General features: G+C 46.7%; 1 protein-coding gene across 2 annotated transcripts in view; it reads right to left on the bottom strand.

Annotated features, from left to right (window-relative positions):
- The window catches only part of LOC143284851 (uncharacterized), a 73800-nt gene that overhangs the window by 20690 nt on the left and 36376 nt on the right, over positions 1–16734 (bottom strand). For both annotated transcript variants that reach the window (XM_076591952.1, XM_076591953.1), the window contains exons 8-15: positions 15967–16164; positions 11760–11906; positions 10719–10970; positions 6008–6175; positions 4584–4785; positions 3682–3878; positions 2549–2650; positions 1–164 (exon numbers count right to left, since the gene is read on the bottom strand). The exon at positions 1–164 is cut by the window's left edge and continues 93 nt beyond it. In XM_076591952.1, coding sequence (XP_076448067.1) covers positions 1–164; positions 2549–2650; positions 3682–3878; positions 4584–4785; positions 6008–6175; positions 10719–10970; positions 11760–11906; positions 15967–16164 — 1430 coding nt within the window. The remainder of the gene's footprint in view (positions 165–2548; positions 2651–3681; positions 3879–4583; positions 4786–6007; positions 6176–10718; positions 10971–11759; positions 11907–15966; positions 16165–16734) is intronic.

The following is a 16734-nucleotide window of genomic DNA, read 5'->3' as shown; positions in this document are numbered from 1 at the left end:
TTTGACCCCTTCCTTATGACCGTCCTTGTCGATGTTGTCGTCCCTGTCGTTGGTGGTGTCCGTGCGGTCACTGTCGTAGCAGGTCATGTCCACAGACCAGTGGGCCCAGTAGGCTCCGGACTTGAGGTCACCGCGACACACGGCATAACCCGTGAACATCCCGTCTGTTTGGGAAAGTGAGGACTCGGAGAATTACCATCCATCCCCCTCACTCCCTCTCCCCTTCCTCCCTCTCCACTTCTCATCCCCCTACCCCTCCCACCCCCTCCTCTTCTCATCACCCTCTCACCCCCTTCCCTCTCCCTCCTCTTCTCCCCTCCTCCCCCCTCCTCTTCTCACCCCCTCCCCCCTCTTCTCACCCCCTCCCTCCTCACCCCTCCCTCCCCCTCCTCTTGTCACCCCCATTTCTCCCCCTCCTCTTCTAAACGATAATATTAAAATGAATACATTAATACTCTGACAAAATGTCTTCAATCTCCGATATGTGTGACGGGACATTAAACAAAATTCCTCCTCCTCCTCGTCCTTCTCCTCAAAAAATCAAGATTGAAGATGGTATGTTCGATGAATTAAAATTCATTCCGTCTGTGGAGTGAGACACAAGACTCATGACACAATACTATTAGTGGAGTAGTGGCCTCAAGGCAATGTGTCCGTCTAGGAAGCGAGAGAATCTGAGGGCACAGGTTCGAACCCCACACTAGCCAGTATCCCGCCCTCCCCCCTCCCTTCCACTAGACCGTGAGTGGAGGTCTGGACGCTAATCATTCAGATGTGACGATAAACCGAGGTCCGGTGTGCAGCATGCACTTAGTGCACGTGAAAGAACCCAAGGCAAATGTTGTCCCTGCCAAAATGCTGTAGAAGAATCCATTTTCATGGTAAAAGACACATATTTGCAGGCAGAAAAAATAGCAACAAAGATTGGGGAATGTAGCGACGCGCTCTTCCCAGAAAGAGCAGCCCAAATTTCACACAGATAAATCTGTTGTGACAATGATTAATACAATACAATACAATACAATACAACGTATACCCTACGTATGATAGTCGTGTCCGACTATGACCATCAGAACAGCAGAGGAGGCAATTGCTGATCCGACTATCTGGGCAACAATATCATTATAGTGAGTAGTGTTTTGCCCCAGTTACATCCCCACTCTCTCGGCCAAGAGGGTTTGTAGGACAGTCGGCGTTGGGATGGTTCCCAAAGGCCAACTAGCCCCCAAGGCTGCAGCACAAATAGCCAGAGCAATCTTGCCTCCTAGTTTGAGTCATAGTCCTTCACAAAAAGACTAACTGTCAAAGAATTCCCATTGCAGTGGAGAAACCATTGATCATACAGCTGTTACTTTGCAGTTGGCCCAGTATCAACTCAGTCTGTGAATGCACTTATATCACAAATTTGTATTTGTATTTGCATTTCTTTTTTCACAACAGATTTCTCTGTGTGAAATTCGGGCTGCTCTCCCCAGGGAGAGCGCGTCGCTATACTACAGCGCCACCTTTTTTTTTCTTTTTTCTTTCCTGCGTGCAGTTTTATTTGTTTTTCCTATTGACGTGGATTTTTCTACAGAATTTTGCCAGGAACAACCCGTTTGTTGCCGTGGGTTCTTTTACGTGCGCTAAGTGCGTGCTGCACACGGGACCTCGGTTTATCGTCTCATCCGAATGACTAGCGTCCAGACCACCACTCAAGGTCTAGTGGAAGGGGAGAAAATATCGGCGGCTGAGCCGTGATTCGAACCAGCGCGCTCTGATTCTCTCGCTTCCTAGGCGGACGCGTTACCTCTAGGCCATCACTCCACATAAGCTTACATTCGGGCCAACAGCAGAGTGAAAGCTGTATAATCAATGTTATCTCCACTGCAATGGGACGTCCTTTACAGCTTAGTCTTTTGTGAAGGACTATAACTCTCAAACTGGGAGGCAAGATTGCACTGGCTCTTAGTGTTGCAGCCTTGAGGGGCTAGTTGGCCTTTGGGAAACCATCCCATCCCAACGCCGACTGTCCTAAAACCCTCTTGGCCTAGAGAGTGGGGACGTAACTTGGGCAAGACTCTACTACTACTACTGCGTTCACTCGTATGCACACGAGTGGGCTTTTATGTGTATGACCGTTTTTACCCCGCCATGTAGGCAGCCATACTCCGTTTTCGGGGGTGTGCATGCTGGGTATGTTCTTGTTTCCATAACCCACCGAACGCTGACATGGATTACAGGATCTTTAACGTGCGTATTTGATCTTCTGCTTGCATATACACACAAAGGGGGTTCAGGCACTAGCAGGTCTGCACATATGTTGACCTGGGAGATCGTAAAAATCTCCACCCTTTACCCACCAGGCGCCATCACCGTGATTCGAACCCGGGACCCTCAGATTGACTGTCCAACGCTTTAACCACTCGGCTATTGCGCCCGTCACTTGGGCAAGGCGCTCTCCACTATTATCAAACTCAAAGCCCAGATATTTGGGACAGCAAGTTGCCACCTGGTCTGCTGTTCTGGTGGTCATGGTTGGACACGGGTGTCCATCATACAAACTGACCACAGCTGTCCAGACTGACGGCGTGCTGGTTGACAGGTGTGCTGGGAAATTTGGCTTCGTTGCCCGTGCTTTTGTCCACCAGCCGGGACTCTGGACACATCTCTGGAACAGCAACCCAGGTTCTGATTGAAGCCTTGGGGGCGACAGATGACTGACACGCAGATGACGGACGGACAGACAGACAGAGAGACAGACATTCACACACACACACACGCGCGCGCGCGCGCGCGCGCGCGCGCGCATACGGGCGCGCACACATGATGCACGTACAGACACAGACACAGACACAGACACAGACACACAGACACAGACACAGACACACACACACACACACACACACACACATGCGAACGCTTGCACATGCATGCAGTTAGACAAAGACACAAACAAACACACACACATACGCACACACACACGTACATGAAGACACAACACACACACACATACACACGCGCGCGCGCACATGCACACACACACACACACACACACACACACACACACACACAACACACACAAATACACGCCTCCACCCCCCACCCCCCACACACACACCCAGCTACCCACACATACACACACCTACCCCCCCTCCCCCCACACACACCCTGCCCCCCCCCCCAACCCCCCCACCCCTACACACACACCCCAACACTCCCCTCCCCACACATACGTCCCCCCAACACACGTTCACAGAGAGAGAGAGAGAGAGAGAGAGAGAGAGAGAGAGAGAGAGAGACAGAGAGACAGAGAGACAGAGACAGACAGACAAAGAGATAGGGAGACAGAGAGAGAGACACACACACACACACAGAGAGCGAGAGAGAGACAGAGACAGACAGACAGAGACAGAGATAGGGAGATAGAGAGAGAGACAGAGAGAGACACACACACACACACAGACACACAGAGAGAGGGAGACAGAGAGAGATGGGAGGGGTCAAACTAGCGAACGAAAGAAGCGATACGGTACAAAGTAAAGAAATAGTCGACTGTACAGACAGACACAAGCACAGACCACAAAAGGCCCATACATGGGTTTTAGGCATCGATTGACTATTTCAAAATCGAAAGTAGAAATACACAGTAATAATATATCTCTGTCTTCAATTCCTTTTTAATGCACACCTCCGACCTACCGGTCATGAGCAGTCTGAAGGCTTGCTCAAAGGGCAGGGATAGGTTCCAGTCTCGGCGCACCAGGTCCTCGGAAGCCACCAGTTCCGTGTGCAGCACCTGCAGGTAGGCATCCACCACCGCCCCCTTGTCCTGGGGTGCCATGGCCCCCGTGGTCAAGCACAGGTAGGTTCGAAACTCCACCTCTTCTGTCTCTGCGCTGTATTATATAGAAAAAAAAACACACAAAAACAATGGATGATGGCCGACAAGCTACGACACGGTCTCTTTTCGAGCTTTATTATTATTGTTATGATTATTATTATTATTATTATTATCATTATCATTATTATTATTATTGTTGTCGTCGTCGTCGTCATCATCATTATCATTTTTATCATTATTATCATTATCATCATCATTATTGCTTTTATTATCATGATGATGATTATGATGATGATTATTATTGTTGTTATTATTGTTATTATTATTGTTATTGTTATTATTATTATTATTATCATCATTATATTATTAGTATTATCATTATCATTATTTGATTTTAGTCAATTATGGACTCCAGGTTCTCTGGGGAACATTTCATACAAATGCAGGGCTGTCTACTCATACTCACAGAGTTGTTACAGTTTCATTTCAATGAATTTTAAGTCTATATTTGAAGTTTCGCACAGTCAAAGCTCCACAAGTACATTGAGGAACAAAAAGCATAAAACAAAACATAATAAAATGTATGCGAGCCTTTTTGGATATGTTTTGAACACACACACACACACACACACACACGCGCACGCACGCACGCACGCACACGCACACACACACACACACACACACCCAACCTCCCCCCAGCCCCACATCCCTCCACCCCCACCTCCACCCCTCCCCCTGCCCCCCCAACACACACACTGACTTGGCCTTCTGGATGACGGTGATGACGTCAGACAGGAAGGGCTGTGAGCGCTGCATGCTGGGATAGATCCTGTCATTCATCAGCTGGAGGCCACGCCCAATGGCAGCCGGCAGACCGGAAGTGTCGTGCATCTCGTTGAAAAACGTGGCTTCCGGAACCGTGATGTCGTTCGTCTGAATAAAGCCTTGCAACGTGACCACGTCTGGAACAGCAGTCAGAATTGCAGACAGAGAAATTTGTTGTGACATAAATCCGGTACAACGTCTTCTTCTTCTTCTTCTTCTTAAGAATAAGAATAGGAATCACTTTATTATCTCCGACTGGAGAAATTTGGTCAGGTGCATTATCACAACATAGACAAGTAAACAACATGGGGAACATAAATGTAAAAGTCAACAACAGCTTTTACGAATATTACGAAGACAAAAATGTGAAAAAAATATCGCATACACCGTTTCATACATACATCCACACACTGCAGGTAATAACTGGTATTCTTAATGTAAAAACAGCAAGAATTAAGAAACATTATTTTTAATATAATTATAAGCATAGCCTACTATATTGCACATTGATTATAACAGACAGATAAGATAAGAATAGAGATAAATTGCGGAAAACCACAACCAGATAATCAGCACACACCCGCACCCACTTACCCCCACCCACCCAACACACGCGGTTTACTTGATTAAACAAGAGTAATAAACATATGTTCTCCTCCTCCTCCTCCTCCTCCTCCCTCCCTCCCTCCCCTCCTCCTCCACCTTTTTCTTCATCTTCTTCTTCCTTCACTTGTATATACACGAGTGAGTTTTTACGTGGATGATCGTTTTCATCCCGCCGATACTATATATAGAATGCAATGTGTAAACTATCATTCGATATATATTTTTTTTTTAACAAGTAAAAAACCTTGTAAGGTGACCACTTCTGGGAGAGCAGCCAAAATTGACAGAGATTTTTGTGTGTGTGACAAAAAATAATAGTACAACAGAATAGAGTGTATAAACTATCATTCGAAAATGAATATCTAAACAAATAAATAAATGAATGAATAAATAATGAAACAGATAAATAGATAAATAAATATAAAGCCTTGTAAGGTCACCACTTCCGGGAGAACAGCCAGATTTGCAGACAAGAGAAATTTGTTGTGACAAAAACTACAGTACAATAGGATACAATGTGTAAACTATCATTCGATAAAAAGCACGTACTGTCAAGGTGAACACGTCTTAAACAGGTCAGATTTTTGTTGATGTGACCGTATCCGAACTAAGTAACAGCAATAATTACTTGCGGTCGGCTCACAATTTTTACCGTGTTACATAGCTGAAGTCATTGATGAAACGATAAACCGGATACGCAAACCACATCATCAGTGACTGTGGTGAAAAGGTAAGGTGACATGCTGCGTTTACCCTGGAAGCGGACGTAGACCGGATCTGACGTCACGGCCCGCAGAGGGTGGTGGCGCCACACGCGGCACCAGTACATGCCCTGCAGCAGAGCGGGCTGCTGCATGCGTCTCTGCGTCACTCCCAGCCGCTGCAGCAGGTGAATGTTGAGCTGCAGCACAGCAGGATTTCCTGGGGGGGAAAATGATAGTATTTATATTGCGCTGAATCCTGTGCAGAGACAAATCTAAGCGCTTTCACCGTGACACCAGTCATTCACACGCATGCATAACTCTAAAACTGAAGAAGAAATCGAAGACAAAGAAGAGGCAGGGGAGGGAGGCTACATTGTGAAGAGGTGGGTTTTATTTAAGGCCAGACTTGAAAGAGCTGAGTGCGGAGACCTGACGAAGCGACAGAGGAAGTTCATAAGGCGCCAGAGTGTGCGCTACCACCATCACCACCAACGACAACACCACAAATGTCAACATCAACACCACCAACACCGCCACCGCCACCACCAATCACCGCCACCAACAGTAAACTAAACGGTGTATCCCACACATCAATCCTTTCACCACAACCAACACCACGACCAGTGGAGTGATAGCCTAGAGATAACGCGTCCGCCTAGGAAGCGAGAGACTCTGAGCGCGCTGGTTCGAATCACGGCTCAGCCGCCGATATTTTCTCCCCCTCCACTCGACCTTGAGTGGTGCTCTTGACGCTAGTCAATCGGATGAGACGATAAACCGAGGTTCCGTGTGCAGCATGCACTTAGCGCACGTAAAAGAACCCATAAACTGAACGGTGGATTCCACAAATCAATCATATCACCATTGTCACGCGCTATAAGAGAGCGGACAAGAAACCCCCACCCAGCCCAGCACTAACACCCAGACAACACAAACAGACTAAAATAATTCAGGGTTTACATACATTTATTCGGTCACACACAGAACTTGCCAAATAAAACTAACCACAATCCCAGCCACAACAACTGATACACTTTAACGACAACAGAATGGATAAATAACCCACGAAAAAAAAACACAGAGCTTGAAGACACGTCCGTCCAGCGGAAAAAAACAGTCTGAAGAATGTTGTGCACTCAGGACAGTTGATAAACAAAGAAAACTTGAAACACTCTGCACAACACCAGATGATAAAAAACCAAAAACCAAACGATGACGTGGACAACGAAGACTGAAGAAAACGAGGACGATGAAAGCGGGTACACGATGACAGTGACGAGAAGAGGGCAGCGGGGAAAACTGCAGACAACAGACCACTGCAGCACCAATGCTACCCGGCCGATACAGGTGGAAGGACAAATGGCACAGGAAGTGGGACGCTGCAAACTGCCAACCGGGTACCACTACCCTGACGCTGGAAATAAAAAAACAAAACAAAGACGAACACGTCCAGCAGGGCACTACCTCTGAGCTGGAGCACTGGGCAAAAAGCCCCAAACCCAAACTGACGCGACCTTCCTCCAAGAAGGCCGCGCGCGAAAAGCTTGGAGAAGTGTCACTGACAGAACAGAGAGACTTTAAACTCTGCTCAGCAGTGACACAAACTCACAAACGAGACTCCCCGATTGCACGTAAAAAACGCACAACCGGGAGCTAACACACACTAAATGAATGCTCGAATGGGAGAGGGTAAATGGGGAAGGTAATGCACAAAACACTCCACACGAGATTGTCATGAGTTGTGACAACCATCAACGCCACCACCACTGACCACCACCACCACGAACAACAACAACAAACTAAACGGTGGATTCTGTACATCAATACTATCACCACCAACACCACCACCACCACAACCACCAACACCACCACCACCACAACCACCAACACCACCACCGCCTATTCCGCCAACACCAACAGCAAACGATTGATTCTACACTTTAACCACGTCACCACCGCCAATAGCATCAACAAACTAAACGGTGGATCCCCAAAAATTAATCAACATCAACACCATTGACCACCACCACCAACACCACCACCAACAACAACAGTATCACTATCAGTATCAGTAGCTAAAGGAGGCGTCACTGCGTTCGGACAAATCCATGTACGCTACACCACATCTGTCAAGCAGATGCCTGACCAGCAGCGTAACCCCAAAATGATGGACCTTTCCCCCCCAACCTCCCCCTCATTCCCCCCCCCCCACCCCCACCCAAATCAGTCCCTTACTGGTGTTGGAGGAGTGACTACTACCACCACGAACAACAACAAACTAAACGGTGGACTCTGTACATCACTACTATCACCACCAACACCACCACAACCACAACCACCAACACCACCACCACAACCACAACCACCAACACCACCACCACAACCACCAACACCACCACCGCCTATTCCGCCAACACCAACAACAAACGATTGATTCTACACTTTAACCACGTCACCACCGCCAATAGCATCAACAAACTAAACGGTGGATCCCCAAAAATCATTCATAATGATCACCATCAACACCATTGTCCACCACCACCAACACCACCACCAACAACAACAACAGTATCACTATCAGTATCAGTAGCTCAAGGAGGCGTCACTGCGTTCGGACAAATCCATGTACGCTACACCACATCTGTCAAGCAGATGCCTGACCAGCAGCGTAACCCCAAAATGATGGACCTTCCCCCCCCCCAACCCCCCCCCCACTCCCCCCCCCCCCCCCCCACCCAAATCAGTCCCTTACTGGTGTTGGAGGAGTGACTACTACCACCACGAACAACAACAAACTAAACGGTGGATTCTGTACATCAATACTATCACCACCAACACCACCACAACCACCAACACCACCACCACAACCACCAACACCACCACCGCCTATTCCGCCAACACCAACAACAAACGATTGATTCTACACTTTAACCACGTCACCACCGCCAATAGCATCAACAAACTAAACTGTGGATCCCCAAAAGTCAATCATAATGATCACCATCAACATCATTGTCCACCACCACCAACAGCAACAGTATCATTATCAGTATCAGTAGCTCAAGGAGGCGTCACTGCGTTCGGACAAATCCATGTACGCTACACTTGTCAAGCAGATGCCTGACCAGCAGTGTCACGGCTCGTGGCAATAATTTGTGCGTGTGTTCGTGTGTTCGTCTCCCTTTCCCCTCTTCTCTCTCTCCCTTCCCCTCCTCTCCTTTTCCCTCTACCTTTCTCCCTCCTCTCTCCCCCTTTTTGCTCTATCGTTCTCTTGTATGCTCAGTTCTGTTCCGAACTGAAGCACGTGAATCTGTTTGTGATGTGTGTCTGACATGTCCTTAGTCCTTCTCACTCTGAACTCTTGAGATGAGTTCGGAGTTAACCTCGTTGTAAAGGGAGAGTTTTGCTTGGCCTTTGGTGCCGAGCTTTGGAAGGAGAAGGGTCGCCGTTCCAGCAAGCGAGCTGTTGGGTGCCCTCTTAGACAGTCGTGGGGTTCGGTTCTGGTGTGACCCCCTTCTGCCTCTGTGTGGATCTTTGTTTCGTGTTCTCTCCTGGGCCAGTGGTGAGCCTGATTCCTGCCTGGTGACAGGTGAGGGGGGAGTTGTATAATTAGTTTGTCCTCGTGGTGTTAGTGTCGTAACTTGTGACATTTGGTTGTATTTTTGGGATTGTTTTAACGGAAATCTTTTAAACCCAGTATTCTTTTATTTCTAGATATTTATGTTGGGATAATTGATAAGGTTGTGTTTAGAATTGTTTTGCTATGTATTCAGCTCGAGTTGTTTCCGATTTATTTCCTTTGTGAACTGTGTCCAACTGCAGCCTAAGATTTCCAAAACATTTGTGTGGTGTTTGAAATGTGATTGGGAGATTGCAATGTTGACTCATTGAGTTTTGTTTGGTAGTTGAAACCACACGGATAGATACCGACATTTTGTCATTTAGGGTAAATGTCTCTTTCGGACTGCACGCGAGTTTAACTCTTTAATTACTGGATAAATCATAAATATTTCATGTACTTTTGGCGTTCGTAGCATTGTGTGGAATTGACTGTATATGATAAGATAACCAATTATTTCCTTAGTGCATTCCGTATCATTCCAGGAAGGGGGGGGGGGGTACTCTTTCAAATTTTAGAGCGTAATCTACAGAAATATGGGAGTTGTTACAGATTTGTTCCCTTGACTTTTCCTGTGGGTTCCCCCTGTCTGCTACCCCGACGGAACTCCACGGTTCGCCTCTACAGTCATTCCCCTTCAGCCCTTTCCGTTCCAAATCCCCTCACTTCCACTCCTTACCCCCACCTCATATTTCCAACGTCCTCACCCACAGTCCCTCCTCCCGCTTCCACCCCCTCCGTTTCTGCGGGCGTACGACTGAAGCCAGTTCAAGATGCTGTCCTTCAACAGATGAACGTGATTTTGGTTCAAGTGAACTGACATTTTGTTTTTCTTTTGCGTAGATCTGTGCTGCTGTTATTGGGACTTATTGTGTCTTGATCAAGCTGCTATGATGTAATTCAAGAGTGTTGCAGTAGTTAAGTGTTTCAATTTGTGTGTCTGGACCAGGGTGTTCAACATGTAAAGAATTGAGTTGATTTATCTGTTTCTGTGTTTTGTGTTGTCGGGGTGTTAGTTAGTCTGGGAAGGTGCGGGGGGTTCATGGGCAACCCCTTATGGGTTGTGACAAGCAGCGTAACCCCAAAATGATGGAACCCCCCCCCCCCCCCACCCCCACCCCACCCCAAATCAGTCCCTTACTGGTGTTGGAGGAGTGAAAGGCAGTAGTGGCCGTGAGGTCATCGGCATCGGATGGCACGGGCTGCCCGTCCTTGTACCAGATGACGGTGTCGTGACGACTCAGCGGCCTGACGGGGCACACCAGGGGCTGAGTGTTCCAGGAGGACATGTTCATCATCATGGAAGGCCTGTCCACGTCCACGCGATTGTCGTCGTCGTCACCGTCATTATCATCGGCGTTGTTGTTGTTGTTGCTGGCTGTGGGATCCGCTTCTGGAATAATTCACGGAGGGAAATTAGACGGGGTGGGTTTTACACTTTTGTTCTTTTATGTCTATAGGTTCGTTTTTGTGGGGTTTCTCTCTCTCTCTCTCTCTCTCTCTCTCTCTCTCTCTCTCTCTCTCTCTCTTTCTCACTCTCTCTCTCCCTCTCTCTCCCTCTCTATCTATCTATCACACACACAGACACACACACACACACACACACACACACACAAACACACACGTCTAAAAACACTTCTGGTGAATAGTCGTTAAACTAAAGATCACACACACACACACACACACACACACACACACACACACACACGTCTAAAAACACTTCTGGTGAATAGTCGTTAAACTAAAGATCACACACACACACACACACACACACACACACACACACACACACACACACTCAATGTTTTATAAGTTATGCATGCGTGTGAATGACTGGTGTGAAAGCGCTTTGCTTTGTCTCTGCACAAGATTCAGCGCCATATAAATACTACTACTATTATTATTCTCATTATCATTGTTATGATGATTATTATTATCATTATTATTATTATCATCATGAAGGTGTGGTGCAATCATCATCATTATTATTATTTTCATTATCATTTTCATTATCATCACGGAGGTGTGGCGCAATCATTATCATCATTATCATTATCATTTTCATTACCATCATTATCATCACGGAGGTGTGGTGCAATCATTATCATCATCATTATTTTCATTATCATCATCATTATCATCATCATTATCATCACAGAGGTGTGGTGCCACACTGACTCACCTGCACGTCTGGAGGCGGCGGCTTTCTGGCAGAGGAAGGGCAGGCTGAGGTCACAGGCTACAGTCTGAAGGTGCGTCACCTGAGGCTCCATGGCACTGCACTGTCCGCCCTGCCCCCCGCTGCCCGTGTCCAGCCACACCTTGCTTGCTGCACGTGCACTCCGATTGGTCAGTCAGTGTCACTCTCATAGTAATAATAATAATAATAATACCAGCCGCCGTGGCGAAGTGGTTAGCGTCGTGGACTGACAGCTGGGAGGATGCGGGTTCGAATCCCAGCGGAGGTGGGTTTTTCGGCCCGTGGCCGGCTCCTACCCACAGCTGAGAGTGCTGTGGGCTTAATTGGGGAGACTGGGACCACACAGTCGAGTGTCATCCACTTCAAGGATGCGTCTTTGGGTGTGTTGCTCTAATTACCTGACCAGCACTGCAAGTGTCTGTATCTCTCGGGCCTGGTTAACGCCGGGATATCATTATGACAGGAAGCGAAGAGTACAGCCTTGTCACGCAGTCCCAAACCAAAATGGACCTCCATAGCAACATCGTCATCATCATCGTCATCCTCCTCCTCCTTCATCGTCATCAATATAAACAAAATAGTCTCAAAGTCTGTGGCCTTTCATGCCCTGCTCTCATGGTGACCTCAGTTTCGATACCCCTCCACTTCCGTGCTTGGGGTGAGTCCTGTCAATGTCGTCAGTGTCGGCAGATTCATGGAGGGCTGTTGTTTGAGGGACGTGGTGGCGGTCTCCACTCTGGGAGGGACGCTCACTCAGTCTGGCTCCGCGACTGAGCCATTATTGTCGTTAGTAGGGGGCTTAGTAAGTGGTGTCCTAAGTACGTTAAAACAGAACAGGCACCACTGAACAGCACCGAAGTGACTCAGCAGCAGTGCAGGGTCTCCTCTGGTGTGTGGCCTCCTGGCGACCTAACATCAATGGTTCCCTGTGGACTGCCGACGCTGGAACTGCGACGGACGAACCCGGGTGTGGCCGTGTATGGGAGAATCTAAATGAGCGGGGTGGGAGTAATGCCACTGAAACGGTGCAGATGATGGGGCAGCAAAAAAAATAAATAAATAAATAAAATAATAATAATGGTTTTTATATAGCACTGAATGTTGTGCATAGGCAAATCAAGGTAAGGAAGGCTATTTTGGGAAGAGGTGGGTTTTAAGGCCAGACGTGACGAAGCGAAAGAGGAAGTTCCTTCCAATTACAAGGTCCAGAGACAGAGAAAGAACGGCGGCCAACAGTCGAGCGTATGAATCTGGGTATGCGTAAACAGAGTGGATCCGAAGCTGATCGCAGTGAGAGAAATGGAGTGTAGAGGTGAAGGCAGCCACAGAGATAGGAAGGGGCTGATTTGTGAATACATCTATAACATAGAGTGCTGATCTTGTACTTTATTCTGTGTGAGACAGGGAGCCAGTGGAGATGTTGCAAAAGAGGAGTGATGTGCTCAGATCTTTTCTTTCTGAGGACGAGTCGGACAGCAGAGTTTTGTTTGCGCTGAAGGGACTGGATGGATGAAGCAGGCAAACCAGACAATTGGGAGTTACAGTAGTCAAGGCGAGAGAGAATGAGAGAAACGACAAGTCTAGATGTTGCGTCAATGGACAGATATTTCCGGATGGAACTGATGCGCCGCAATTGACAGTAGCAGGATTGACATGTCTGACTGCGGAGTGTTCAAAGAGGAAGGTGGTAAAATGTTTAATTAAGACGCTCAGCTGCCAATACAGAACGAACGAACGAACGAACCTTTTTTTATTGAGGGTGAAAAAATAAAGGAATAAGTACAAATGGATTGTTTTCATCCTACCCTCGAGAAAAGGGAAACTGTAAAAGATAATCAATACAAAAGCATAATATTACATAAATAAATTTCAATTATGTCACCCCAAAACAAAGATGAACAACAAAAGTCCATGCACAAATAATACTTAGATCAGAAAGAGAAGAAGAAGAAGAGTCCGCGAGGGTGTGGGTTCGAATCCCGCTCTCGCCCTTTCTCCCAAGTTTGACTATAAAATCAAACTGAGCGTTTAGTCATTCGGATGAGACAATAAACCGAAGTCCTGTGTGCAGAACGCACTTGGCGCACACGAAAAAAAGAACCCAAGGCAACAAAAGTGTTGTCCTCTGGCAAAATTCTGTTAAAAAGAAGAGGAAAATCACTCTGATAGGTAAACAGATATATATACACGCACCCAAGGTGTGACAAGTGTATTTGTATTTGTATTTCTTTTGATCACAACAGATTTCTCTGTGTGAAATTCAGGCTGCTCTCCCCAGGGAGAGCGCGTCGCTACACTACAGCGCCATCCTTTTTTTTTTTCCTTTTTTTTCCCCTGCGTGCAGTTTTATTTGTTTTTCCTATCGAAGTGGATTTTTCTACAGAATTTTGCCAGGAACAACCCTTTCGTTGCCGTGGGTTCTTTTACGTGCGCTAAGTGCGTGCTGCACACGGGACCTCGGTTTATCGTCTCATCCGAATGACTAGCGTCCAGACCACCACTCAAGGTCTAGTGGAGGGGGAGAAAATATCGGCGGCTGAGCCGTGATTCGAACCAGCGCGCTCAGATTCTCTCGCTTCCTAGGCGGACGCGTTACCTCTAGGCCATCACTCCACAAGTGCGTTGGGTTATGCTGCTGTCAGGTATCTCCACTACTCCCTAACAAATGTGATGTAGCGTGTATGATTTTGCCCAAATGCAGTAATACCTCCTTGAGAAACTGAAACTGAAACTGGAATGAAATCCCCGAGTATCTTAGAAATAGATCTACTATAGCATCTTTCAAAAAAGCGTATCAAAAATATCTGATGCAACAAATGTTATTAGTACCAGCAAAATCAAAGCATATGATGAGATCCTAGTAAGCCAACGTACTTTGATAAATTGTTCTCCAACAGTGTGTAAGCAAGGAAAATCGGCGAGTGTAAGTATGCGTGTGTATCTCTGTGTACTTGTGTGTTCGAGATTATGTGTATGATGCCTGTGTGCACACACACACGTGTGTGTGTTTGAAGATTTTCATGTGGCAATGTTTTGTATGATTTTCATGTTTCCGTAATTGTAGTCTTTGATTCATCTATTTATGTGACTATTATTATCTATTTGGTTTGTTCTATGTCATTTATTATTCATACTTATTTCATTTATTACAATGTGTGTATGTGTGTGTATGCGTGTGTGAGGGCATGGTGTAAAGAAGCTTCCAGCTTATCCATTTTACCCTCAATAAAACATTTGTCATTGTCATTGTCGAAACTCAAAGTGTGCGGACTAATCCATATACTGCTACACCATGACTGTGATAATAAGTGTATTCGTGTAGCTCCTGGTCAAATGAGTTTGCTCAAAACGCTTTAGTTCCATCAAAAAGCAAATGACTAAGGTATAAATCCTACGCTCTGGTTGAGAGACTACCCTTGACTTGCAGAAAGCATTAAACGAAATCAAACCCAGAATAAAATGCGGATTACATGCTGAGTCTCTCTCTCTCTCTGTCCTTCTCCCCCCCCCCCCCCCTCGCATCTCTCTCTTCCCCCGCCCCTCTCTCTCTCTCTCTCTTTCACTTGAATCATTCATGTGTAGCATTCATGCTAGGGTTTCGTTGTTGTTGTTTTTTCCCTTGGTGTGTGTGTGTGTGTTAGGGTGTGTGCGTGTGTGTGTGTGTGTGTTTCTCGCTTCCGTTTCGTACAGATGTGAGTGATGTTGTGTCTCTCAGTTTGACGCTGTGCTATACTTCTACATTATACATGTATTAAGTATAGCAACATTAATATGCCTAAGTGTTTGTGTATCTCTTAGGTCAACGGCAGATGTGTAAGTCGGCCAAAGTGCTAATGTCTTCACCGTTGGAAAATAAAGATTCATTATTCATTCATTCATTCTCTCTCTATCTGCGATCAACTCTGATGTCTTAGAATACTGAAACTAAGTTGGTTTCTTGATGGCATGACCACGTATTATTTCTTCTTGTTATATGATCATGTGCTTGCACCTCTTCACGAGGGGCAACGGCCTATGCTTGAATAAACTCTCTCTCTCTTTCCCTCTCTCTCTCTTTGTCTTCCCCCCATCTTGCCTTCCCCTCATCTCTCCCTCCCCTCCTCTCTTCCTCGACCTCCTTCGCCCCCACCCCCACACCACCACCACCCCCAGACCCCCTCCCAGCCCCCCAACCCCCGTCTTTCTTTACCGAAGCCGTGCAGAAGACTCATCCTGTCCAGCAACAGATGCGTCACATTGGCGAAGAAAGCGGTGTCAGCGGTGGCCAGAGCCCCACCTAAATTCTGGCACCGGCGTTTGGCCAGAGGGTAGGGGGCGGGTTCGGATACCAGCCGGTAGCAGCGTGACACCAGGCTGTGGCCCAGCCAGCCGTCACCACACTGCGTCACTGGAAAGATGGACAAGTGCAAGTTCAACAGAAACCCTGTACCTGCTATGCTGTGCTATGTTTTGGTAATAAATACAGAAAAGTGAGAGCTGTATGAGCAATGGTTTCTCCATTGCAGTGGGAAGTCATTTACAGCTTAGTCTTTTGTGAAGGACTATGACTCTCAAAGTAGGAGGCAACATTGCACTGGCTCTTAGTGCTGCAACCTTGAGAGCTGGTTGGCCTTTGGGAACCATCCCAACACCGACTGTCCTAAAAAAACCCTCTTGGCCGAGAGAGTGGGGATGTAACTTGGGACAAGACACTCTCCAATGTAATCAAATTCTAGCCCAGATAGTCGGGACAGCAGTTGCCTCCTCTGCTGTTCTGATGGTCATAGTCGGACACGACTGACTATTATACAATCGAGGAGTACTTAGTTCGTCTTGTTTACACTGACTTTATCACCACATGGTTTCCATACAAAACCCTGTTTATGGATACAAATTAAAGTAAGAAAAATGTTATCCATAAATTCTGCAATGATGATATTGTATGATAGTCAGTCGAATCCAACAATGACCATCAGAG

The sequence above is a fragment of the Babylonia areolata genome, chromosome 8 (assembly GCF_041734735.1).
Source record: "Babylonia areolata isolate BAREFJ2019XMU chromosome 8, ASM4173473v1, whole genome shotgun sequence".
NCBI lineage: Eukaryota > Metazoa > Mollusca > Gastropoda > Neogastropoda > Buccinidae > Babylonia > Babylonia areolata.
The sequence above is the reverse complement of the archived record's forward strand: the minus strand, read 5'-3'. Positions and strand labels throughout refer to the sequence as shown.